At 38.6% G+C, this 26,481-nt stretch overlaps 2 protein-coding genes across 2 annotated transcripts; both read right to left on the bottom strand.

The window, feature by feature from the left end:
- Positions 1-329: 329 nt before the first annotated feature.
- MEF7 (Tetratricopeptide repeat (TPR)-like superfamily protein) lies at positions 330-4,190 on the bottom strand. Its single transcript, XM_079010191.1, has 2 exons — positions 1,434-4,190; positions 330-900 (listed from the first exon to the last, which is right to left on the bottom strand). Exons 1-2 carry the CDS (start codon positions 4,177-4,179, stop codon positions 434-436), a joined length of 3,213 nt encoding a protein of 1,070 aa, XP_078866317.1. The 5' UTR covers positions 4,180-4,190; the 3' UTR covers positions 330-433.
- A 14,632-nt stretch (positions 4,191-18,822) lies between these two features.
- Positions 18,823-20,888, bottom strand: LOC145062149 (F-box/kelch-repeat protein At1g57790-like). The gene is made up of 2 exons (XM_079009785.1): positions 20,783-20,888; positions 18,823-20,151 (listed from the first exon to the last, which is right to left on the bottom strand). The coding sequence occupies exon 2, from the start codon at positions 20,139-20,141 to the stop codon at positions 19,095-19,097; it is 1,047 nt and encodes a 348-aa protein (XP_078865911.1). The 5' UTR covers positions 20,142-20,151; positions 20,783-20,888; the 3' UTR covers positions 18,823-19,094.
- Between the last annotated feature and the right edge of the window lie 5,593 nt (positions 20,889-26,481).

Raw genomic sequence — 26,481 nt, 5'->3', positions numbered from 1 at the left:
GGTTCTAGAATAAGACATGTAACTAAAATCATAATCATCTAGTCTATCCATGTTCCATTTTCTAACTTTTGGGAAACAAAAAAACCAGAAATTCACCTAAAATATGACGACTTTTATAATGAAAACCATACACGTGAATCATGCTATAAACTTCAATACCAAACATCAAAATTTTCGCAAAGAAAAGAGAATAGATCAATTTAACGTGTAAGAAGTCTAACTCTAACAAACTGTCAATGTTCATACTTTCAAGACATTCAACAAGATATCAAAAAAATTATCTACTGTTATAACACGTTCATTAAATAACAAGAAACAGTAGAGTTCTATATCTTCACATTTATATGTAATTCAACAACAAAAACGGGCATATTTCTAACAATTTCAAGAATCTTTGCGTTAATATACATTTCAAGATATCAATCCTATACGATTACCAATAATCACCACAAGAACAATTACCATCAACAAAGTGATGAAACCTATTTGAATCTCTAACAACTATCAACCTTCCCACAATCTTGGAAACATACTTCAACACAGTATGACAATCACCACAAACCCTCAAATTCTTCATTATCCTAATAGGCATTTCAGATTTCCTTGTAAGAACAAAAGCAACTGCAAGTTTCTCACTATGGTAACTCAAAATCTCCTCTTGATTCTCAATTTCAAGATCACGAAGCGCGTATCTAGTCTCAGCCACATACCCCATCTCTTTCATTCTTCCTTTTAATTCTTTGAGCTTCTGATAAATCGCATCTGTATCAGGATGCGATCTATCAGAAGCTACAAAAGCATGAACACCATCTTTCATTGTCACCCAACTACACCCTGCTTCTTTTTTCACTTCTGCTACTTTCATCAATCCACGTGTCCTTTTCATGTCTTCCCATTTACCTGTTCAATCAACAAATATCAAAAAAATGATGACGTGGCAGCTTTATTAAGTGAAGCGTGTTTCTTGTCTCATTCTTTGTAAGGTTTTAGATTAGAGAGAGAAATTTTGTAAAGTGCTCTCATATTTAAGAGAGAGAGATTAGAGTTGTTATTTCCTAGGTATAGCTATTTTCCATTTTTGGTCCCATAAAGATTTCTCTTCCAATTTTGGTCCTTATTTGAGCTTTTTGTAACATTTTTGGTCCCTATTACAAGTAAATGACTATATTTCAGGACCAAAACTGCAAAAAACTATACTTAATAGACCAAAAATAGTCAATTTACTTGGAATATGGACTAGAAACGTTACAAAAACCTCAAATAAGGACCAAAATTGCAAAAAGCATCTATAATCAGGGACCAAGAATGTTTTACCTTTAAACAATTGTAACGGCTTATTATCTTCCTCAATTAAATCATTCGAAAGATTTGACACCAATATTTATATGATAAGTTTAAAATCATTCGTAAATTCAACCTCGCCATTTCGTTACCTCTTAATGCGTACATATTAGAAAGAAGCACGTAATTCACCGCATTGTTGGAATCCAACTCCAATAGTTTTTCGCCAGCTGTCCTCCCTAAATCCATCATTCTCTCACTATTCCCTCTACAACAAGCTCCAAGAACAGTTCTCCAAATAAGCACACTCGGATTCATTGGCATTTTCTTTAAAAAATCTTCCATTTTATCAAACTCACCAGCTCTTCCAAGAACATCCACCATACAAGAATAATGCTCCATTTTAGGGTTTAAACCGTATACTTTACTCATCGAGTTAAAATAGTCAAACCCTTGGTCAACCAAACCCATATGGCTACAAGCAGATAACACCCCAACAAAAGTCACATGATCCGGAGCTTGCCCTTCCAGGGTCATTTTCGTAAATATCTCCAAAGATTTATCCCCATATCCATGTCTAGCATATCCGGATATCATCGAGTTCCAAGAATACACATTTTTCACACGCATTTTATTAAAAAAAAGTGTCGCGTAATCAATTCTTCCACATTTTGAATACATATCAACAATTGCACTTCCAACCACTAAATCGGATTCCAAATCCATACGAATCCCACATCCATGGACTTCCATTCCACGTTCCAATGTTGCAATTGAAGCACACGCGCTAAGAACAGTAGCGAAAGTGAAGCGATCTAGCCTTTGACCATTGGTCAACATAAGTTTGACCAACTCCATAGCCTTGTTTAAAAGCTCATTATGTATGTAGCCAGAAATCATTGAATTCCAACTTGTTTCGTCTCTTCGAATTCCCATTCTTGAAAAAACTTTCTCACATTCATCTATACATCCACATTTGCCATAACTCGCTAGAATCGCGTTTTCCACCGTGTTATAATCGGAATCATGGTGTTTTAGAGATAACCCATGAATTTGTCTGACTAATTCAGTCATGGAAAGAGATGATATTGCTCCGAGAATATTTACAAATGTTATCGAATTCGGACGCCACCCACCACGCATCATTTCCATGAAATAGACAACGGAATCAGGAACTAAGGGATCCGAATCGGAATCGGAATCGGAAAATGCGCCGATGATGGAATTCCATGAAACTTGATCGTGTTCATGCATCAATGAGAATACTTTTTTGCAGTTATGTAAACATTTGGTTTCTGAATAAAAGTCGATAAGAGAATTTGAAACTGAAACATCGGTATCGAGTCCAAATTTAACTCCTTCACAGTGTATTTGTTGTCCTAAAGTTGATAAATGTAAACCAGCACATGAATTCAAAGCACTAATCAGTGTGAAATTTGCAGGTGTCACTTGGTTTCTTCTCATTGAACAAAACATCATAACTGCATCTTTAAAGTAACCATTTTGATCAAAACCAGTGATAATCGAATTCCATGAAATTTGGTCTTTGTATGTCATAAGTTTGAAAGTAGAAACAGCTTCTGTAACCGAGCCACATTTGGAGTACATATTTATCAGACTGTTTCCAATCGCAACATTGGAATCAGTGATTCCATTCCGGATAACATAAGCATGAACCTCTCTACCCTTTCTTCTACCTTCTTCTAATCTAGAGAATTCACCAAAAGTACTTAAAAGAATTACATAAGAATCAGATGTTAATTTAACTAAATCTTTCATTTGTACAAAAACTTCAACAGCTTCTTCTCCATGTTTTTGTCTTGCTAAGCCAACCATAAGTCCATGCATGGACACCACATTCTTTACATCCATTGATTCAAAGATCTTTCTAGCTATGGTGGTTTGACCAGATTTAGCAAACCCACTCACCATAGCACTACCTACATACAAGTCATGTAAAAATCCAGACTTTTGTATTCTGCACATCATTTGATCAAGCAAAAATGAACTTGTTTCAGATAAAGCAGAAGCTGCTATTATTAAGCTTCCAAATGTGTATTCAGTTGGTTTGAACCCCTCTACTTGCATACCAGATAAGAGCTTAAAAGCAGAAACTGTATCTCCTTTATGAGAATAAACTGAAATAATCGAATTCCATGACACCAGACTTTTAACTTCCATCTCATGGAAAATGCAAGAAGCATAATCAGGTGAATCCATACAATTCCCATACATAGAAATCAGCCCATTACATACGACCTCATGTAAAGAATTTAAAGTTTTTGAAACAAAGCCATGAACTTGGAGACCAAATCTACGCCCATGAGATTCTAGAACTTGGCAAGCTCTCAAAACACTACCGATAGCATAATGAACAGGTGGAAATCCCCCACGAATCATCTCCTTGAAAACAGTACAAGCCTCGTTAGGCATATGGTTTCGGGTATACCCTGATATTAAACAAGACCATGAAATTGAGTTCCTAAAAGACATTTCGTCAAACACGTTGCGTGCAGAAACCATGTCACCGATCCTTGTGTAAATATTGACAAGGGTATTAAGCAAGAACACATCTGAAGTATACCCATTCTTGAAAATTTGTAGATGGAGCTGCTTGGAATCCTCATGGGAAGAAGAATACTGATATTGAGTAACAAGCGATTCATATTTTTCCCAATTTGAGGAAGAAAACTGCGTGATTCCGAGGTTGCCCGGATAAGATTGATCGAACAATGTTGTTGAGGAGGGAGAAGTTGATTGCAAAGATGAATTAGGGTTTAGGGTATTGAGAAGAAGTGTGTCTTTTGAACGATCTAGTGATGGCGCGAATGTAAGGATAGCAGTGCTTGTATTGTACGAAAGCCGTTTGTGGGTAAAGACGATGTTTCTCTTAAACATGGTACACTATGTTTTCTTGAACAATTTTCACTTCTATTCATGTATCTAAGCTCCTTTTTTTTCATTTTTAAATATAATCTAATTTTAATTGCACTTATGTCTCACACTTAAAACATCAATTTCAAAAACAAGAACAACATTTAATACCATTAAGTTAAAAGGATTTTAGTATTTAAGCTTTTCTATATACAAAAACAAATAAGATTTATTTTAACCCTTTATATCAATTATAGTTTATAGTTTTATCATTATACTCAATCCGTCCTAAAATTATTGTCTACAGAAAAACACACAAATTAATGAAACATTAATTAACACTAATTTTATTAAATAAAATGATATTGATACCTTTTTTTTTGCAATTAATCTATCATTTTTTTACATTTAATTTCATGGTATGTTAACTAATAATAAGGAGTATTATGGTAAAAATGATATTTATTTTTAAAAGTATGTTCTTATTTTAAAACAAACCAAAAAGGAAATATGAAATATGGGACGGAGAGAGTATATAAACAAAAATTAATTGATGACAAATATATAACTTGGTGTTTGGATTATTTTTCAAAATAAAAAACCGAAACATCCCAAAAACATGATCCAAAATTTTTATGTTTAATTTAAGTAAAATAGTATTCCAACATTATCCATACATCCCAAATAAAACAAGTGTATCAAATATCATAAAATCAGAATGAAATATTAAGTGTGTAATGCATGTAGTGTGTGCAATGTAGTCACATCGAGCTCTTCCCTTTACAACTAGAAGTACCTGAAATATAAAGTGAAAACCATAAGCAAAGAGCTTAGTGAGTTCTCCAAACTACCCCATACCATACATAATAAATCACATACTAGGCCCGACATTGGGCCCCGCCTAACATGTAACGCTTAGTCCAGGTATTATTTATTTCTCAATATTTTAGGGTTTTCGGCTGGAACTCGACGAGTTGGGGATCTCCAACTTGTCGTGTAGAGATTTATTTGGACGCGGGTTTAAGGACTTATATAACACCCGAAATCAGAAAGGTTAAGAAAGGAAAAGGAAAACCATAAGTTAAAGGGGGTCGACTCATCGAGTCCAGGGAGGGACTCGGCGAGTCGGAGCGGGATCCGGGTGTAAAGTAAGTGACCGACTCGGCGAGTCGGCAAGTGGACTCGGCGAGTCTGGTCTGGGTTGGGAAACCCTAATTCCGGGACTTGGTACCCTATTTAAGCATCTTATTCTCTTCCCTAGGGCTCATTTGCGTCCCCTATAGTCCAGAACCCCTAACCCTAGCCACCATAATCGTTTTTGGAGCAAGATCTACCCTTGGTGAAGTAATTTGGAGCTTGGAAGAGAAGAGATTCATAGTGGTGCAAGAGGAGACCTTGGATCCAGAGTTAGTGGAACTTTTTAGAGCATTTGGAGGTAATGAATCGTTATCCTTGGCTTTCTCCTTTCTAGATCCACCTTTCATGGAGTTTTAGGGTTCCTTTGAGAGTATGTGATGATAAATTGGTGCACAAGTTAGATCTGGAGTTGAAACTCCAGATCTGAGCTCTATTTGGACCAAAGATGCAAAAAGCCTTGTTAGTTGCTATGCAAAAGCCATTCCCCATGAGTTAAGTTCCTTTCTATCTTGGTTTTTGGTATTATGAGACAAGAAGCACGTAAAGGTAGCAACTTTATGTTGCTAATGGACTCTAGGAACCCAGATCTATTGTTTAAAGCAAAGGAGAAGCTCTGTGACTCGAAATTATGGAAATGCACGTATGGACTCGGCGAGTCAGGCTAAATATCGGACTTGAGTCGCGTAGTAACTCGGCGAGTCACATGGGTGAACTCGGAGAGTTGGATGAAAATAGGCAGGAACTCGACGAGTTGGAAGAATGACTCGGCGAATCTGTTGAAGATTGTCTTGGACTCGGCGAGCCTGTTCTTAGGACTCGGCGAGTCAAGTCGTGAAACCCCAAACCCTTCTAGTTAAGACTCGGATCAGTGGGTTGAGTGAAGACTCAGTGAGTTTGACAGTTCAGAACTCGGAAATCAGTAGACTCGGCGAGTCATGGTCTGACTCGGCGAGTCGAGTCGCGAATGAAAGGGGTTTTATCAGAGACAAGGGTTTTATCAGGCCGAGTAGTTCACCATGGGGAGCCCCAATCCTATTCATGAAGAAAAAGGACCGGTCGTACCGTATGTGCATAGATTACCGAGAGCTGAATAAGGTAACGGTGAAGAACCGTTACCCACTCCCGAGGATAAATGACTTGTTTGACCAGCTTCAGGGAGCATCTTGGTTCTCCAAGATTGATATGCGCTCTGGATATCACCAGATGTGGGTCAGAGGTAAGGATGTCCAGAAGACCGCTTTTAGGACCCGCTATGGTCATTATGAGTTTGTGGTGATGTCGTTTGGGCTCACCAACGCTCCAGTCGCGTTCATGGACCTCATGAACTGTGTATGAAGACCCATGTTAGATCGGTTTGTAATAGTGTTCATTGACGACATCTTGGTTTACTCCAAGACTCAGGAGTAGCACGAGGAGCACCTGAGAGAGGTGCTAGAGATGTTGAGGAGGGAGATACTTTTTGCAAAGTTCTCTAAGTGCGAGTTCTGGTTGCGCGAGGTGCAGTTCCTTGGTCATCTCGTCAACCAGAAGGGTATTCTAGTAGATCCGGCCAAGATCGAGGCCGTGATGCAGTGAGAGGTCCCGAGGTCTCCATCAGAGATTCGGAGCTTCCTGGGATTGGCAGGGTACTACAGGAGATTCATCCATGATTTCTCCAAGATAGCAGTTCCACTCACCCGACTGACCAAGAAGTCAGTGGTGTTTCGTTGGGGGCCTGAGCAGCAGGTGGCATTCGAGACCCTCAGATGGAGGCTGTGCGAGGCGCCAATTCTTACCCTGCTAGAGGGTGTAGAGGATTTTGTAGTCTACTATGATGCCTCGATCACAGGTATGGGAGCAGTGTTGATGCAACGGGGGCATGTGATAGCTTATGCCTCTAGACAGTTGAAGCCTCACGAGGCTAACTACCCGACACACGATTTAGAGCTGGGGGGTAGTGGTGTTCGCTCTCAAGATTTGGAGACACTACCTCTATGGGGTTCGTTGTACCATTTACACGGATCACAAGAGTCTGAGGTACCTCATAGACCAGTCGAATTTAAACATGAAGCGGTGTCGATGGTTAGATGTGGTAAAGGACTACGACTGTGAGATCCTTTATCATCCGGGCAAGGCCAACGTTATGGCCGACGCCCTGAGCCGTAAGGCAATGGTGGCTCCGATCAGAGATATATGTCTGAGGATGACAGTGATTACTCCATTGTTGGAGCAGATTAGAGAGGCACAGGTTGAGGGCCTGAAGGAAGAGAGGTAGAAGTGTGAGAGGATTGTGGGCTGAGTAGCTTCTTTCGATTATGACAGTTAAGGATTGTTGACCCTTCATGTGAGGGTTTGGGTGCCGTATTGGGGAGGAGTACGACAGGTGTTGATGGATGAGGCCCATAAGTGTCGGTTCTCCATCCATCCAGGGGCGATAATGATGTATAGAGATCTTCGACCCAATTATTGGTGGCTCTGCATGAAGCGGGACGTAGCCTGGTACGTAGAGAGGTGCCTGAACTGTAGGAAGGTCAAGGCAGAGCACCAGAGACCCCATGACAAGATGCAACCGTTAGACATTCCTGTGTGGAAATGGGAGGATATCACCATGGATTTCATCACTAAGCTTCCCAGGACCGCACGGGGAGTTGATTCGATTTGGGTCATAGTGGATCGGCTGACCAAGAACGCACATTTCATACCGATTCAGGAGAGCATATCGGCCAAGAAGCTAGCCAATATCTATGTGCGCGAGGTAGTGGCACAACATGGGTTGCCTGTATCAGTAGTATCAGACCGAGACGTCCATTTTACTTCCAGGTATTGGAAGCGGTTTCATGACGAGATGGGCATTCGTCTCCATTTCAGTACCGCTTTCCACCCGCAGACGGATGGGCAGAGCGAGAGGACGATTCAGACTCTCGAGGACATGCTTCGGTCATGTGTCCTAGATTTCGGTGGCAGTTGGGATATGTATCTTCCATTAGCGGAATTTTCGTATAACAACAGTTACCACGCTAGCATTGACCGCCCTCCTTTCGAGATGCTCTATGGGAGGAAGTGTAGGACCCCGATTTTTTAGGGAGAGGTCGGTCAGTGAGTCATCGGGAGCATCGAAGTGGTGCTCAAGACCACAGAGTTGATCCATCAGGTTCGTAGTAGACTGCATACTGCGCAGAGTAGGCAGAAGATTTACGTCGACAGGAGGCGTTCGGACTTGGAGTTTCAAGTGGGCGATATGGTCCTCCTAAAGGTATCACCCTGGAAGGGTGTTACTAGGTTTCAGAAGAGGGGAAAGTTGGGCCCCAGGTTCATTGGTCCTTTTAGGGGTTTTCCCCGTGTAGGTCGGGTTGCTTATTGGTTGGATCTTCCGGCAGAGCTTAGCTAGATCCACAACACTTTTCATGTTTCTCAGTTGCGAAAGTGTTTGGTGGACGATTCAGTAGTTGTACCATTGGAGGATATTCAGGTTGGTAGTAGCCTAAATTATATCGAGATGCGATCTTAGATCGGAAGATGAAGACCTTGAGGAACAAGGTGGTTCAGTTACTTAAGGTGCAGTGGCAGCACCAAAAGGGTTCAGAGTGGACGTGGGAGACCGAGGGGGAGATGAGAGAGCATTATCCTAAGTTATTTTCAGATTCAGCAACAGCAGACTTCGAGGACGAAGTCTAAGATAAGTGAGGGAGAGCTGTAACGCCCCATTTCTGGTATGTAATTTAAATAAAGTATTTTCATTTCTTAAGGGGTACTCGACAAGTCTGTAGCCCGACTCGTCGAGTAGAGACGGGATGATCATGCAATTTGAGTTGGCTACTCGACGAGTCCATATGTTGGAACTCGGCAGGTCCGCCTGTCTGGATGAAGCCCCAATTTTAAGGGTTTGCACCCTATTTAAACACATTTATGCGCCCCAACCTCGCCTCCATCACCCTCAGAACATTTCTTATGAAACCCTAGCCTCCTTGAAGAGTGTGTGAGTGATTATTGCCTTGTGAAGGAACTTTTGGTGCATTTTGGAGCAAGTAGAAGAAGGAGAAGGCTGAAGAACTCAAGGAAGAAGAAGCAGATCCAGAACACACTCCTTTATGGTCATCTTTTCTGGTAATAAAGTCTCCATCTTTTTTATTGATCTAATAGATCTAGTTTGTCCCCAAATTGTTGGTATTAAGCTCAAAAACCCCAAATCCTTTGTGATAAAGCCTTATGATCGAGTTATACTTCAGATCTAGCCTCTCTTAGGCTCTAGGAGCTCAAGGAGATTGCCTTTTTGGCAGCCATGACTTTATTTTGGCTTATTAACCCCATAACAGTAGAGTTTGAGTGAAATAGCTTCATTTCTTCTTAGTTACACATAAAGTTAGCAACTTTACGTGTTCAGATAGTCCCAGGAGCTTAGATCTACGAGTTAGATGCTCTGAAACAAATTAGAATCGACTGTATGGAATCTTTATGCTTAGGACTCGGCGAGTTGTTCTACGGAGTCGACGAGTCGAGTCGTGAGTCCCCCGTCTTTCCTTGGTTTGGTAGATTACGAGTGGAATCAGTGCGTAGGAGGTGGACTCATTGAGTTGGGACATAAACTCAGTAATGAATGGACTCGGCAAGTCTACGCACTGACTCGGTGAGTCCAAGGCAATCTTCTTGCCTCAAGAACAGACTCGACGAGTTGTTCATACAACTCAACGAGTCACAGACTAGACGTGTTCATGAGATGAAGGTGGATTCGACGAGTTGTTCATACAACTCGGCGAGTCGAGTGAAGTTAGACTGGATGTTATTATCGAAGAAGAGCTCGTCAAGTCTTTGCTAAACTCGACGAGTAGTAGCGAGTAGTGGATAAGAAGAGAGTATAGGGACTCCACGAGTTAACGGCCAAACTCGGCGAGTCTAGTCAACTAAATGTTGACTTTGACCAGGGGTAAAATAGTCATCTTACCCTCAGTTCAGTTATCGGTATCTGATTTAGTGTTTAAGGGAATTGTAGCCGGGGAGTTCCGGAGCAGCCGTCATCTAGTTTCGAATTTAGCATCTCAGTAGCCAGAGTTTTGAGGTGAGTTTCCTTCCAGTAGGAATGGGTCTACGGCCACAATGCCGACCCGTCTAGTTAGCAGTAGTTCCGGACCTCGGTCCGATGCAGTTGTTAGATTGCTTGATGTCTTTGTGATTCAAGCATGTTTTGTGTTATGTGTTCCGGACCCTGGTCCGGTGCAGTATGCAGTATATGTGTTCATGCTAGTTGATATGTTTATGTTATGTTATGTTCAGTCAGTTCCGAACTTCGGTTCGATGCAGGGGACAAGGTCCCAGTCAGTTCCGGACTTCGGTCCGATGCAGTCAGTTCCGGACTTTGGTCCGATGCAGTCAGTTCCGGACTTCAGTCCGATGCAGGGGACAAGGTCCCAGTCAGTTCCGGACTTCGGTCCGATGCAGTTTCCGGACTTCGGTCTGATGTAGAGGGCAAGGCCCTGGTTAGTTTTCGGACGTCGGTCCGATGCAATTTCCGGACTTCGGTCCAATGTAGTGGGCATGGCCCAATAGTTGTTTACATGTTATTGTATGGTATGTGGTAGTTTGGGGGAGCTCAATAAGCTTCGTGCTTACAATTTTTCAGTTTTGGTTTCAGGTACTTCCGCTAGCAAAGGGAAGAGCTCGGGATGATGGCATCGCACACACCACAACTTCAGTTTATCCTAGGAGTTTATTTCGGATATTGTTATGATTGATACAGTTTTGTTTTGACACAATTACTATGACATTTGAATTACTCATTCCATGGTTTTATTATATATGATATTCGAGGATTTGATTTTTAGTATTATTAAAACAAAAAAAATTTGGGTCGTATTTTGGGTTGTTTCAGTTAAACCATTTGTAATGACTGTTTTAACTTTTAACAAAAAAAATGAACAAAACGTAGGTTCAAAACGTCTTATGGTTTCTTTTCATGCTTGTATGGTATTTAAATAAGTAGAACCATAAGGGTAATATTGGTAAAATAGTTTCTAAAAAAAATAAAATCAGAGCTCATCTTGTGGTGGTTGAATAATTAACATTCATTTTGCAAAATAGGGGTTGTTAGACTAGAGAGAGAATTTGTATACAAGACCCATTTGTATAATCTTTCTAGATCTAATAAGAGCTTACAAAGATTTATTTACTCCTTGTGTTCTTGAATTTGTATGATGAATCACTAGATCTTTTCTAATTCCGCACATGTCATCATAATCAACACCACTACAATTGGTATCAGAGCGGGTGTTCTTGATTTCATCAAGAATTGATCCTTGATGGCGATTTTGATTTGGTGATTCTTATTGTTCATTGATCTTCGTGTTTTAGAGAGCTTTTGGATTCTAGAAATCGAATTCATCTTTGATTCTATTCATAATTTGATTTTCTTCACTAGAATTCAAGTGATTTTTACTTTCTCTCTCTAGAAAACCCATTCAAAATCACTTTCTCTCTCTAGAATTCTTCAAGTTTTTGTGATCATGGTGGGTTTGCCATATGATTCTTGGATTGTGATCGTTAAAGATGTGAAATACAAAGTCAATGAAGATCAATTTTATGGGTTGTTGTTAAGCAAATTGATTTCATGGGGTAATTTGGTTTCTTATGGAGGTTTGAAGGATGATCATGGAAGCTTGGTATTTCAACCACTTTGTAAGATTGCATGGTTGAATAAAATTGCCTTGTCCATATTAGTTCGTAGTAGAAATCAAAAGGAAGGAGAAGAAAGAGATTTGTTCAATAAGAAATATGTTTCTCTTATTGAAGACCCAAATGATCTTCGTGCTCTTAAATTTCTTGAAGTTCTTGATAATGGAGTTCAATGTGATGTTCTTGATGTTCAAGAAAAAGGAGTTCAAGTTGATTTTCAAGATGAAAAAGTTTTTTGCTCAATTGGAGTTCAAACCGATGATATTTTGTGTTCTTGTGATTCGTTTGAAGCAATGATTCCTTATCGGAAGCTGTAACACCAAGAATTTAAAAACAATTTTTCGCATTTTATAAAGGCAAAATTCATTTAATATTCATAAAAACATCATTGTTTGTAATTCATTTCATAACATATAAAAACCCCAAGATCACATAATATAAAAATACCACATGTGTGCACTGATCAGGCCGGCGCCTTCCCGCGATCCTCACTAGTACCTGAAACAAATAACACCAACACTGTAAGCATAAAGCTTAGTGAGTTCCCCAAAATACCACATAACACATATTAGCCACTCGAGGCTATAACTCTGTGGGTCCGTGCACCCATACTCTGTGAACCCTCAGGTTCTAACTCTGTAAACAAGCATAGGATAATCACATAGAAGAATGCAGTGCAACACATAACATACATAGCATACAAATACTCTATCACATAACTCTGGTTACCTGCTCAAGGTAAAGTATAGTGAGAAGACTCACCTCGCGTGTCTCGATATCTCACAACCTGGGATTCCCTCGTGCCCGATTCTCCGAGCTCTAATCCTCCTATAACATCATATGTCCCTAGTTAACACTTTATATCTCTAATGTTGACTATCCCTAAGAAGTCAACACCGGTCCACTCTGGTCAACGGTCAACTTTGACCGGACTCGGCGAGCGCTAGGGCGACTCGGCGAGTCTAGACGTCCTCACCAATTCTCTAAGATCCCTTTTCTACACGTCGAGTATCCCCCCTGACTCGACGAGTTCCTCCTGGAAGAATCACGGGGCCACCCCGACTCAACTCGTAGAGTCTGAAGAACAACTCGGCGAGTCCCAGTTCGACTCAGACCACCTGTTAACCCTCTCTAACTCACCCTGACTCACCGATCCAACCCACAACCCGGACAGGACCACTCTAAGGCAATCTTCAAGCTACTCGCCGAGTCTGTTCATCGGACTCGGCGAGTCCATGCCATGCAACCGCTCAAACTGCTTTCTAAGGTCAGATCTGTTTCGACAATTCATAGGTCTGGCCTTCCTAGACTGGTTCATCACGTAAAGTCCTCATTTCGGTGCTCATAATACACCCCATGACTCATAATTTACGTTTTGACCTAAGGCATAAGGATTCCAATCCAAAACCTCCATTGATTCCCGAAAAGCTCAGGCATGGGACATTCTGGACTTCCAAGGGTCCCAATATAGGATTCCAATCGCTTGGGGAACTAAGGAAACACTCAATCTAGCCACAAAAGGGTTCAATAAACCCTAAATCCATATACACATCAACATAGAAGGGAACAACTCGAAAATATTACCTGAATAACGTTGCTTTGTGTCCCCAACCCTCAGAATATGGCTTCTCCTGTTGTTCCCTTAACCAAGCCTCCTCCTCCTTGCAAAATAACACTTCCAAGATCAATAATGGTCTTCTACCTTGCTCCAGATGCTCACAATCGAATTAGGGTTTCTCTCAAAGGACTAGGGTGAACAATGACGGCCATAAGGCCCCTTATATATGTCCCAAACCTGGACGGTTAGGGTTTCGCTAAACAGCGCGGACTCGCCGAGTCCATATCCGGACTCGTCAAGTCCAATCGCGAACCCGCGACCAGTTCCGCGATCCTACTCGGCGAGTCTGAGCTCCAACTCGCCGAGTCCCCTCTTAAAACACCCAAAATCATAAATATAACGTTACCTGGAATTCCGGGCTGTTACAGAAGCGGTTCAAGAAATTCACAAATATCAAACTCCAAAATATTTGATTCAAACTCAAAATGTTCATGTTGTTGAAAGTGGGTTTGTTCATGAAGTCAAGTCTTCAAGATGTAAAAATATGAAAAAGAAAAAGAAGAAGAAGATGAATCGGAAGAACAAGCGGGTTTACTCACAAAAATCGTCATATGTTGTGAAGCCAAAATCCGTGAAACAAATTTGGGTTCCAAAGCAACAATCTCCAAAGATTGCATTGAATTTGAAGTCAAAACCCAAATGTGTTGGTGGTTCTTTTGAAGATGTTATTGGCTTGATGAAGAACACGAAGAACACGAAGAACGAGTTGTACATCTCGCATGGTGGGTGGTACAATGTTCGTTTTGGAGATTTTCTCATTCCGAAAAAAGAACCACGATCTTCCAAATTTGATTCGTTCGTTGAAAATGGAACTCGATTCGTCAAAAAGGTAACTCAAATTCTCAAATGGATTCCAAAACATCCATGACTTCGATTCGTGCTTTGCGTTTTTCATTTTTGATCAATTTGTTTCGTTGGATCTAATCCGTTTCAACCCCTTTCTTGATCCAACTATTTTTGTTTAGATCAAAATTACAAAAAGTCAAAATCAAAATTTCCTTACTGTTCATCAATCAAATATTCGATCCAAATTTGATTCTTTGTTAATATTCAATGATCCAAAATTTTAAGCCCAGTACTGTTCATCGGAAATATTCCCAGTACTGTTCACCGATACATTCCTTCGGAATCGCTTGTTCGCTTATATGTTTTTTTTTGCGATCACTTAATCTGAGTAGCAATGTTCTCATTTGATTAAGTTGTGTATATCGATCGTCTATCAGTATAGTTTCATGGTTTTCAAAAGTTCTTGAAAATCGTTTTTTTTTTCGATTTAATTTGATCAATAACAGATCGGTATTGATTCTACTTGCTTCTTGTTCTCGATTTATACTTAAGACGAATTGATCGATATCATTCAACACTTGATTCAATTTTATCTTCTGTTTGATCGTTTTTCCTGAAAAATGTTTAATCTGTTCTTGAAGTTGAATCTAAGGTCAAATTAAGAAAGTCAAAATTGAGTGTTTGGCCGATTATTTTGAAATCGAGAGTGCTGAAGTAGTATTTTGATTCAAGAGGGTTAGAGTTAAAATCGACGGTCGTTTGTGAATCTGTGATTATCAAGAGTTAATTTCGAATGGTATTCTTTGATTTCAATTGTTGATGATTTGAAATTGAAACATTTGGAATCGATGGAACCTTGGGGTTGATTTTCTTGAAAACGAATATGTACTACACAAAATTATGAATCGATATTCAAATTTCAAAGTCAAGAATCTAATCAAAAGATAAATCAGTTAAAAGGACTTTGAATCAAATACGATTCCATGAATTCAATGAGAACGCATATAATTTCGCCAGTTAGATCGGATCGAAATCGGAACTCAAGATCAAGAACAAAATCGATTTTAAGATTGACAATACTACACAAAATTGATTCAGATTACAAAACAAGCATTAATCGATTATTTTGAAACAATAGCAAGAAATCGATACTCAAGAACTCGGATACTGCTTATGTAGACCAGATGTACAATTGATCTATGCGTATGATGCAAAAAGACGACGCAAGCAGATAATCAAACTTGTTTTGGAGAATCATTTGGGCTCAAGTAAAGATATCGAAAAAAAATCTGATGAACAGTAATGGATATCAAATTTTGGGCTCAATTATTCAAATAATATTCAATGGCATTTTGGCCTTCATTGGTGAACAGTAACAACGAATAATGATTTTATTTTTGGTTGAATTTGATCTAAAAAAAATTGATTGGATCAACAATGAGATTTGAAACTAATTAGATCCAATGAATCAAAACGATCAAAAAACAAGAACGCAAAGCACAAATCCAAATATTACGAGAGATCATAGAGAGAGACTCACCAAAATTGATCAAATTGCGACAAAAAATTTCCAAACCGAGAATCGTTCTTCAAAAGTCACGTTGATCGTGAAAACCAAGCTCTGATACCAATTGTAGTGACAAAGAACATGGTTTGGCATGCGGAATTAAAGCTTGCACAATTGAACATGGTGATTTGGGTGTTTAAGAGATATATTGAATGTATATGGTGTTACAAAAAAGATCTAGATCTAGACTACATAATTAACACACTTACACACTCACTTCTACATCTCTCAAGCACACCTCTACAAGTGGTATGAACCCACTATTTATAGAGGTGTTTACATGTCTCTCTCTCACTCTAACTAACAAATGGGTCTAAAGGCTAAAGCACCACATGCAAGTGGGTTTTACAAAAGTCAAACATTTACAAAGTCATGAATGAATAACTTTGCACCCCAACAGGGGTTGAAAAATCAAGTAACCCAAACCAAAACAATGGAATTTGATCCCAGTGATTTGGTAACTATATTGCCAAAAAAATTTCATCAGCCAAACTATTGTGACGCTTATAGGCTATTCACTCAAAAAAAACATGCGTTAGTGATTATCAGTGACAAGTTTAGATGATACGTAAGTGCAAGTTACACGATGATGACCATCAATTCCAACGTAGAATCCAAATCATGAGGGCATTACTTACAATTTCTCATCACCAAACTTCCACCACACAAGTTTACACAACGATTAATGATTCCCTCTAGAACATATGTACAATCCTAAATTTATATAAATAAAACATATGCTTTTTTTATTTCATGAAAAAAGAACATTGGTTATTGAAGTTTTTGGAAGATTTATTGAATTACCTTCCTAATCCATTGTAGAAACCTACCAAAATAAACCTGCAGAAAGAAACAAATGCATAAAGTATCAATAAATTGTATATTGAGGTGATAGAAGAAAGGTTATTTGGAGAAAAAGATGGATATAAAGAAATGAAAGTCTAGGGCTTACTGATCTGAATCATCAATTAATATGATCCCTAAAAAGGGGGTTTAACCATAGCGATGTCGACGAAAAATAAAAACATATAAAGCCAATAACTAAAAATTAAAAAGGTAAGAAAAATACCTAAAGAGATTCATGTTGTCATTAATGGAGTATCAACCAAGAAGAAGAAAAGATGAAGAGTAATGGAGCAAGGCTATTTGTTGAACAAAAGGCGATGATGACTTTGGAGTAAAGGGTTTATGGTTGTGGTGATGGAGATGACACAGGGGGTGACAGGCAGCCACGTTATTGTTGAAAGTCATCTAGGGTTTGGGATATAAGAGTAGGAAATCGGGATTTAACATGAACGGGATTGCATTGAAACAGAAATGCTACTAGGCCTGACAATCGTGTCGTGTTTGGGTTGGCATGTCGCGGGTTGGCGGGTCAAAATGTGCCAACCCAAACACGACCCATTTAAATATACAGGTCACGGTTTGGCGGGTCACTGGTTGATGGGTTTGGAACATAAACTCATATATGACCCGCCAACCCATTTATTTATACGGGTTCACAGGTTGGCGGGTTCGTGGGTCAGATTTGGGTTAGTAGGTCAGATTCCATAAATAAAATTGATAATTAAACATGAATAAATTCTTGATGGTTGATGCAAACATATTCGAATTTTAGACATTTAAGTCTTAAACATCCAAATAAAAATTAAAAACATTCATAGAAACATATTACATACTTAGCCTTATAGGTTACGACTTACGACCTTAAGCCATCCACCACGAGTCAAAATGTCAAAACAGTCAAATGGTCTATCAATCAATTGTCTATATTATATAATACTTATTAAATATTAATACTTGATACATAAATACATTTAAAAATAAAATAATTTTTTTATTAAGAATATAAACCGGTTGGCGGGTCAACCCGTTTATTTTTTGAGAAACTCATATATGATCCGTTTAATAAACGGGTTGACGAGTTGAAAAACTCAACCTAAACCCATTTATTTCGTGTCGTGTCGAGAATTGTCGGCCCTAAATGCTACTATGAAGGAAGGAATAAAACAGAAGATGGATGAACGAATAGAGGAAGAGGGTGAAGATAGCAGAATCCATATCTATAAACTTGGAATGCGACTATGAGGGGGTATAACAGTTGTCGATGGTTATCTAATTGACCGATTTGCAGGGATGGTAAATATTGTTTGAATTCGAAAGGCAGCAAGGGCAAAGAAGGAAGATGTAAACGAATGGCAAAAGGGTAAAATCACAATGGCTGAATTATGAATCGAGAGGAATGACACGTGGATGAAGGTTTTTTTTTATTAAGAATGGAGATTAAAAAGCTGCAAGCCTATATGAATACTTATTAATCTTATTTAACGTGCTACTTAATTTATAAATTTTTATTCTGTTAAGTATAAAATATTCTGGAAAATGATTTAGAATGTAGACTAATCCTTTTTCTATAGTTTATCATATATTAATATTAATATTATTCCAACATTTTAATTTTACAAGACATGTAAGTGCACTCTAAAAAATGTAATAAATGGTAATTTAGAGGTTCAGTGGCATTTCATAATTAGATGATCACATTTTCAAATGGCAAAGTGGATATTTGGTTTGTTTTTTACGAGCGGTAATAGAACATTTTATATGCACATTTTCTAGAATTTTATGTATTATAGCTCTAAACAAAATAACTAATTTATACGTTTATTTATGAAGTTTTGATTTCCTCTCCAATTTTAACGTTCTAATTCCGCCACTGGAGAAGCCATGGCTGGTTTAGAACTTTAGGGCAAATGACAAACATCAAATATATTCAACCATTTTTCAAACACATAATTTGAATGAAAACAAACTATGCTAAATTCCACACACCCCGAACACACTTACATCCAAGAAATATTTCATCATTTTTACCTATTAAGGTTTCAACAAAGGATTGTAATGCATTCAAGAACTGGAATCAACAAAACTTTGACCATGACCTAAACATTCGTGCAAATATCCGTAACATTTTTAATTCACACCATTAGAACCACATATAATAAGCTACGCATAATGCTTAAGGCACAAAAGGAAATTAAAGAAAATATAATTTTAAGAACGAAGTGAAAGTTGTGCCCACTAAAGCAAAATAAAGGGCGAGAGTCAAACGGTTTATAAAATAAAGTGCAAGATGCAAAACAACCAATTACCCTAGCATAAGTGCATAACTATGTTAACAAGTCATCACTAATATAGAAAATTACCATTCAAACAATCGTGGAAGAAGTACCACATGTTTGCACGAAATAACCTGCCTTTTCCACATTTCTTAGGAAAAGAATATTTCCCGTATTGTGAGTAAAGATCAGCCCACGGCTCTATTCGTATAAGAGTAGCACCATTGTCAATGCTAAAAAAGAATGCATATTCTTCTGCTGTCTTTTCAGGTGACACCCATTCCATTTTGCTGAAATCTAATTCTTCAATCTTGAATGGAAACTCTGGCATACGATTTATCACATAAAGATTTTCACCCGAACTTACAAGCCTCCAATGATTACGCTCTGTCTTCGAAAAATTCTTGATTTCAAGTAATGTTACTTCGGGTGTTGGAAAAAGTCTCACTTCACTTAAACAATTATTGGGGTGTAGGGTATAAATCTTCCCTTTGAAAACATGTAAATCATATATGCTTAAAGGGGTGAAGACACAAGTCCATTCTCGTTTACCAGCTATACAAAACCATATTTTGTTCCAAAATCTATTGATCACAAAAAACACCCATGCGGATATTGAAGGTGAAAAGACAAGGATAACCCCCAGACCATGAATGTAAAAGCGGATATCAAGGAAAGGGAAAGGTGCATGAAATTCATGCCTTGTGATAGGATTCACAAGCCATAAGTCGTTGGTTTCCTCACCAATCAGAATCAAGTAACCACAACTTACTCCAATACATTGCTTATAATCAGAATGAGCTGGAAAAATGGTTTTGAACTTTCTCCCTTGAGAGTCCTCTAGATATAGATAGCACTCGTTCTCATTAGCATCTGTAGATATAGATATAGCCATGGGTGGTCTGGACACTATAAACATGTTCTTGTTAGATAGTGCGAGTGATCTCCATGACTTACAAACTCTGCTGAATGCAACAAAATCAACAACTCCAAGTCGCATCATAACTAAGAAAAGCACATCATGGTTAAGATCGGACCAAAGATCACAACTCTTGATCTTCGTGATAGATGCATCATCATGGTTCTGGTCTATAGTCATACTTCTTGTCTCTTCCATTTCTCGTTTTCTACACTTGCAAAAAAGAAAAAAGCATGTGAGAGATTCGTATGTACCACTTTCATATAAGATACAAAGATTATATATAAACAGGGGACAAGCATACACACTAAAAAAATCAAACTTTATGAAAACAATATGCTAAAGTAATGAGCCATGGGGCAATTATATTAATAATCTGAGGGATCCTAAAATTGAAGGAGTTTCATGTGGGTATAAACAAACATGACTATGATCCAGTCCCATGAAATAGTTACTATAGCATGCAATTACGTAAGTCCAAATAATATTTAATAACTAATTGATAAAGCCAAGCATATCTTACCATTTAGAATAGTTCGAGTTTTAAATAGATTGATAACAAAATATGGTTTAAAGTCGATCAGGACTTGGGAAAAAAGAGGCATATAAATATGGTCTTTTGTTTGTGCAACTAAACAAAGAAGCAAGATTGGTTTGTTGATGATGTAAAGCTGTATTTGTATTTTGTTTTCTCAAATAGCTCCTAAGGTTTACGTTTGTGGCTGAATAGGAAAATAGGTTTTTCTCCCTGTCGCTTTATCATCGAGTATTAACATCCAAATCCTATTGAATTAGTTATAAACAAACAATATCGACATGTTCTTGAAGAAACAACTTACATAATTACTGAGGATGAGAAACTTAAGCAGGATCGCCAATCGGTTGAACTTAAGCAGGTTCTATACTTCTAAGAGCCTGGCTCTCGCTAGGTATAGTAGATGCGTAATTCGTATCCCATATTCTTATAAATAACAATTTTACCAATAGGCTAATCGGTTAAAATGTGTATTGTTTTGGGCTACAGAGTTCATTAGGTCTTGTGATTGCTCATTCACAAGCCCAATGCGCAGTTTGTATGGGTTGTGGGCTGGGGGTAAACGCAATAAAAGGCTATCCAAGTTTTCTTCTCTCTAACTGTAAGGGGTAAATTACAATAATGTTAGTTCGGTAATTTGTTTGTTTAGCCTTTATTTTATTATTGTTTTTTTTTTAATTCCGATAATCTTTATGGTTTGATTTTGTTTTGGGTTTTGCCTTTGACTGATTTAGAATGACGATTATATCCTTATAAGAATTTTTTGTTTGTTTTTGTTTCCTTTTATGTTATTATTTATATTGTTATTAACAAATTGGGTCCCAAATCAAGGTAACATTAGAAGAACCGGAAAAAAAACATAACATGGTAAATTACTTCTACCCTTATAAGTGATTCATTTTTTGCTCTATGTTTCTCTCATTTCTCAATTATTTTATGTTTGTATTTGCCTTAATAACAAATGATGAAAAACATGTTTTTCAGGATGGGATAACTGAGTATTTGATGCAACGTGATGGTCAACAGAAACACGAGCTTCGAGAGTTGGAGTAGTAACCAGATAGAGGTCATTAGTGTTGTCACATCATATGAGGATTTGATGAGTTAAAAAGCAATTCATAGAAAAACCAATTCATCAAATTTAATAGAGTATTTGTTATCGGGAGTAAAATGACACATAAATAATGTTTTTAACAATTTAAGGTGCGATGAGGATTTGATTTTTTTTTTTTGAACCACTAAAATTTATTTGAGAAACTAGCAAGGAGCTAGAGCAACCAAAAATTACAAAGAATTAAGAGGGTTTTGAATCCACCAAGTCCAAGTAATACCATTTTTCCGATTCCTACTCGAATACCATAAAAACAAATAATCAAGAATAGCTTAGAAAATAAGTTTTTTTACGACCATGTCTATGACCCAACACAATTTCATCCCGGTTCTTCCAAAGCACCCACCAAGCTATTTGTATTATGATGTGAATCACCAACCTCTTAGGCTCTTAGCATTTGAAATAGGCAGTGAATTCGTCCACATAAGCCAATCCGAGATAGATAAATGAACCATAATTTGCATCTCCAACCAACGTGAAACCGAACCCAAGTATGAGTAGATATCTCACAAACGCGAAATAAGTGATGCAAGCTCTTCAAATCTTCGTGACAAACTAGACAAAGAAAAGTGTCAACATCCACTCCTTTAACAACCAGGTTTGGTCTTAGAGGCAACCGGTCCAAATCATGTTACTGACAATATCTTATATGATTATTTGCTCCATGTATCTTCTAGTGTTTTTTTTCTTTTTTACTGTAACACCTCATCATACGCCAAATCCCACCACCATTTATCCTCTAGAGCTGATAACCGAGTTCCTTCCAGAAGAACCATATACTCTGAAAGTTGATTCGTCTTTATACATTCATTAAGCATACCATCCTAATCCCACATTCATTGACCATCCTGCCAACGATCACTCACCAAACATAAATGATTCCTATCTTTACAAAATAAAACATGAAAGAGACTGACCAAAGCAATACCATCACACCAAGTATCACTCCAGAATAAGATGGAAGTTCCATTTCCAACCTTACGGGTCAGAGTGGAGCTAGGAATGATGCCTTTTTTATCCATTTTGCACCATGAATTTTGAATCGTATTCCTCACACCATGTTTTTGAACATTCAAATTTCCTATAAAAGAGCTACCACTCCTGTGCAAATCCCTGATAAATTTAACCCATAAAGCATCCAGCTCTATACAAAATTGCCACCTTTGTTTTTGTAACAAAGAATAACTATAACATTCCGAACTACCAATACCTACTCCAGTAATCCACCTTGATCTTTAGGATCAGTCATCAAGTCTCACGCCACCGACCGAATCTTTCGATTTCCACCTTCAATAACTCAAAAAAAATGAGCTCTAATCGACTCAAGAATATTCTTAACTTGCACTGACATAAGGAACAAAGACATGAACTAAATGCCTAAGGATTTGTCTTTCGATTTCCATCTTCAATAACTCAAAAAAAAATGAGCTCTAATCGACTCAAGAATATTCTTAACTTGTACTGACATAAGGAACAAAGACATGAAGTAAATGCCTAAGGATTTGATAATAGAGGAAGTCAACATAACACATGCCCTAACAAAAAGTAATTTCACTTTCTAAGAAGCAAGTTTCTTCCCACAACGATCAATACTACATTGCCAACTCTTGGCAAGCATCATATTTTCACCTACCAGAATACCAAATATTTGTTGGTCTATTGCAGGGGTAATAAAGACTTTTATTACCAAGATAGGAAACAAAACACAGCAAAGGAAACTACACAGGGGACAAAAATTGATAAAAGACAAGGAAGGGTAAAACTAGAATAAACAGTTTTAAAGAAAGTTGCACAGTGAACAGAGAAGATATAGTGAAGAAGTAATAGGCACGGGGGATAATTGAGGCAGATTTTCTTTATTCACTGAACAAAATAAATAAAGTTGGGAGTTCCTAACAACGTACATTTGCCTGTGTATTTAAACTAGAACTTAGCTAAAAATTAGGAAACAAATTTGACTAGATGCTGTAGACCGGGGACCACTTCACTGGCTACTTTGATTTATTCTAAAGCTAATAAAACGTGCATAAAACAATAATTCTGAATTATTCTTTACATTTTCCCCCTTAATTCTTAATTTCATTCACTCCAATTAAGTCCCTCGTCTCTTCATGCTTCACTCTTGCTAGGGACTTTGTGAGAATGTCTGCTTTCTGGCTCTTCCCACACACATGAGTCACTATAATTTCTCCATTTTCAACACACTCCCTGATAAAATGATACCTGATGTCAATATGTTTGCTCCGACCATGAAATACAGGGTTTTTCATCAGATCAAGGGCTGATTGTATGTCTACAAATAGTGTCATAGGTGGTAATCTTTGACCTGTGATTTCTGCAAGAAGTCTCCTTAGCCATATGCCTTGACAGGTTGCCATTGTGGTAATAATGAATTCAGCTTCACAAGATGAAAGTGTCGCTACCCTTTGCTTTTGAGATGCCCACGTGACCAAATTACCATTTACATAAAATGCCACCCCCCCCCAGTGCTTCTCCTGTCATTTACATCCTTGGCCAAGTCACTATCAGTATAGCCTGAAATAGTGACCTTTTCTCCTCCTTTAGAATAGACTAAACCATAACTTAAGGTTCCTTTTACATATCTAAGGATCCCCTTTACAGCTTGGAGATGTTTTATGGTGGGCTTCTCCATAAAGCGACTTACAACGCCAACAACAAAAGTAATATCGGGTCTAGTATGAGTGAGATACCTTAGGCAGCCAACAATGCTCCTGTACCCTGTTGGGTTCACCAGTTATTCATCTCCATCTTTGGTCAAAGAGAGTTTGTGTTCCATTGGACTCTTGGTGGGATTGCAGTCTAGCATCCGGGGTTTTGACCAAAATGTTCTTGGCATAGGCTTCCTGCTTTAGTGTGATTCCATTACCTTGTTGATTCACTTCAATTCCAAGATAATATGTTAGCAAGCCGAGATCACTCATCTCAAACCTGTCCTTCATCTCCTTTTTAAATTCTTTCACATCTTCTGGGTTGCTTCCTGTCACAAGTAGATCATCCACATATACTCCAATGATCAAATTATTCCCATTCTTTGACCTTGTATACACCGAATATTCTTGACCACACCTTTTGAAACCCAAACTCTTTAGGTACTTGTCTAAACATGAATTCCATGCTCTGGGAGCTTGTTTCAAGCCATACAGGGCTTTAGAGAGTTTATACACTTTGCCAAGTTCATCCTTCTTCTCGAATCCTTGAGGTTGTGTGACATAGACCTCTTCAGTTAGGTGCCCATTCAAGAACGCAAACTTCACGTCCAGGTGATGCACATGCCACCTATTCGAGTCTGCAAGTGACAAGATGACTCGGACTGTTTCAATTCTCGCCACTGGCGCAAAGACCTCTTCATAATCGATGCCCTGTTTTTGAACGTAGCCCTTTGCCACGATTCTTGCTTTGTGCTTCACAGTCCTTCCTGTTGGTTCACGCTTCACCTTAAAGACCCACTTTAGCCCAATTGGCTTCCTTCCTTTTGGCAATTCGACTAGACTCCAGGTGTTGTTCTTCTAAATTGAGGTTATTTCATCGTTCATAGCCTGTGCCCATTCTTTCTTTCGACATGCTTGACCGTAGCTCGCTAGTTCATCATCTTTGCACAGTAACAACAATTCTTCTGGTGGCAGCTCGATTTCTTCGGTGTTCTCATAAAGGTCGGTAAACAATCAGTAACGTCTTGGGGCACCGCCACCAGTGGAGCTCAAGGCGGTGTTGGACGAATTGGGTGTAATTGGTGTTAACGATGTGTTTAAAGGGGTCAATATGTTTGATTGGCTTGCTGTGGGCTTATCTGAGGGTCCGAGTTAACATTAGGCTGGGATTCACTGCTGGTCCAGTCCATATTAACTGGAGATAAATGGGTATCGGGTGTAGTTGGGGTAGATCCATGGATAGATCCATCCCCTTCGATAGCGCCTTCAACATCATCGAAGTCTTTATCGTTGAAGTCAAATCCTTCAACGGTGAAGCTTAATCCAGGTGTACCATTGACTTTCTTTTCTTTCGCCCACATCCAAATCTTATCCTCTTCGAATACGACGTTCCTACTAACATGAACTGACCCAGTGACGGGATCATAAAGTTTGTATTGCTTCGTCTCCTTTTCATTCCCTAGATGTACAAGTCGTCTGCTTCTCTCGTCCAACTTTTTCAATTGATTCTTGGGAATCATCATGTGTGCGAGGCATCCAAACACCCTCAAGTGACCCACATGAGGTTTGCGACCGGTCCACATCTTGTAGGGTGTAGATTCATTCAGCGCTTTCGTACCCAACCTATTCAGCACATAGATGGCGTGACTAACTACTTCTCCCCACAGTGTGTGGTGGAACTTTCATCGCCATTAGGTTGCTTCTCACCATTTCTATCACCGTACGATTACGCCTCTCCACCACCCCGTTTTGTTGTGGGGAATAAGGGGAGGTGTATAGTCGATCGAGTCCTGTTTCACTGCAGTAAGCAGTAAATTGATTGGACAAGAATTCACCGCCTCTATTTGTTCTTAGAACTTTAATTTTCTCACCAGTTTCAGTCTCCACTTTTGCTATGAAGTTTTTAAACGACTGAAAAACTTCATCTTTTGTCTTTAGCGGGTATACCCACATCACCCTACTATACTCATCAACCAGGAGCATGAAGTATTTGTTTCCTGCTAGTGTAGGAGGTGAGACTGGACCACATAAGTCTCCGTGAATCAATTCGAGCTTCTTCTTGGCCTTGAAACTTGTACACGTTGGATATGGTCTTCTTGATTGTTTTCCAACCAGGCAGCCTTCACATAGCTGGGATGGAATAACAATCCTTGGAATTCATTCAATCATCCCTTTCTCAGACATCATTTTCAAAGAAGCAAAATTTACATGACCTAGCCTTGA

This window comes from Lactuca serriola, chromosome 7, assembly GCF_051521515.1.
Source record: "Lactuca serriola cultivar US96UC23 chromosome 7, Lser_US96UC23_V15, whole genome shotgun sequence".
Classification (NCBI taxonomy): domain Eukaryota; kingdom Viridiplantae; phylum Streptophyta; class Magnoliopsida; order Asterales; family Asteraceae; genus Lactuca; species Lactuca serriola.
The sequence above is the reverse complement of the archived record's forward strand: the minus strand, read 5'-3'. Positions and strand labels throughout refer to the sequence as shown.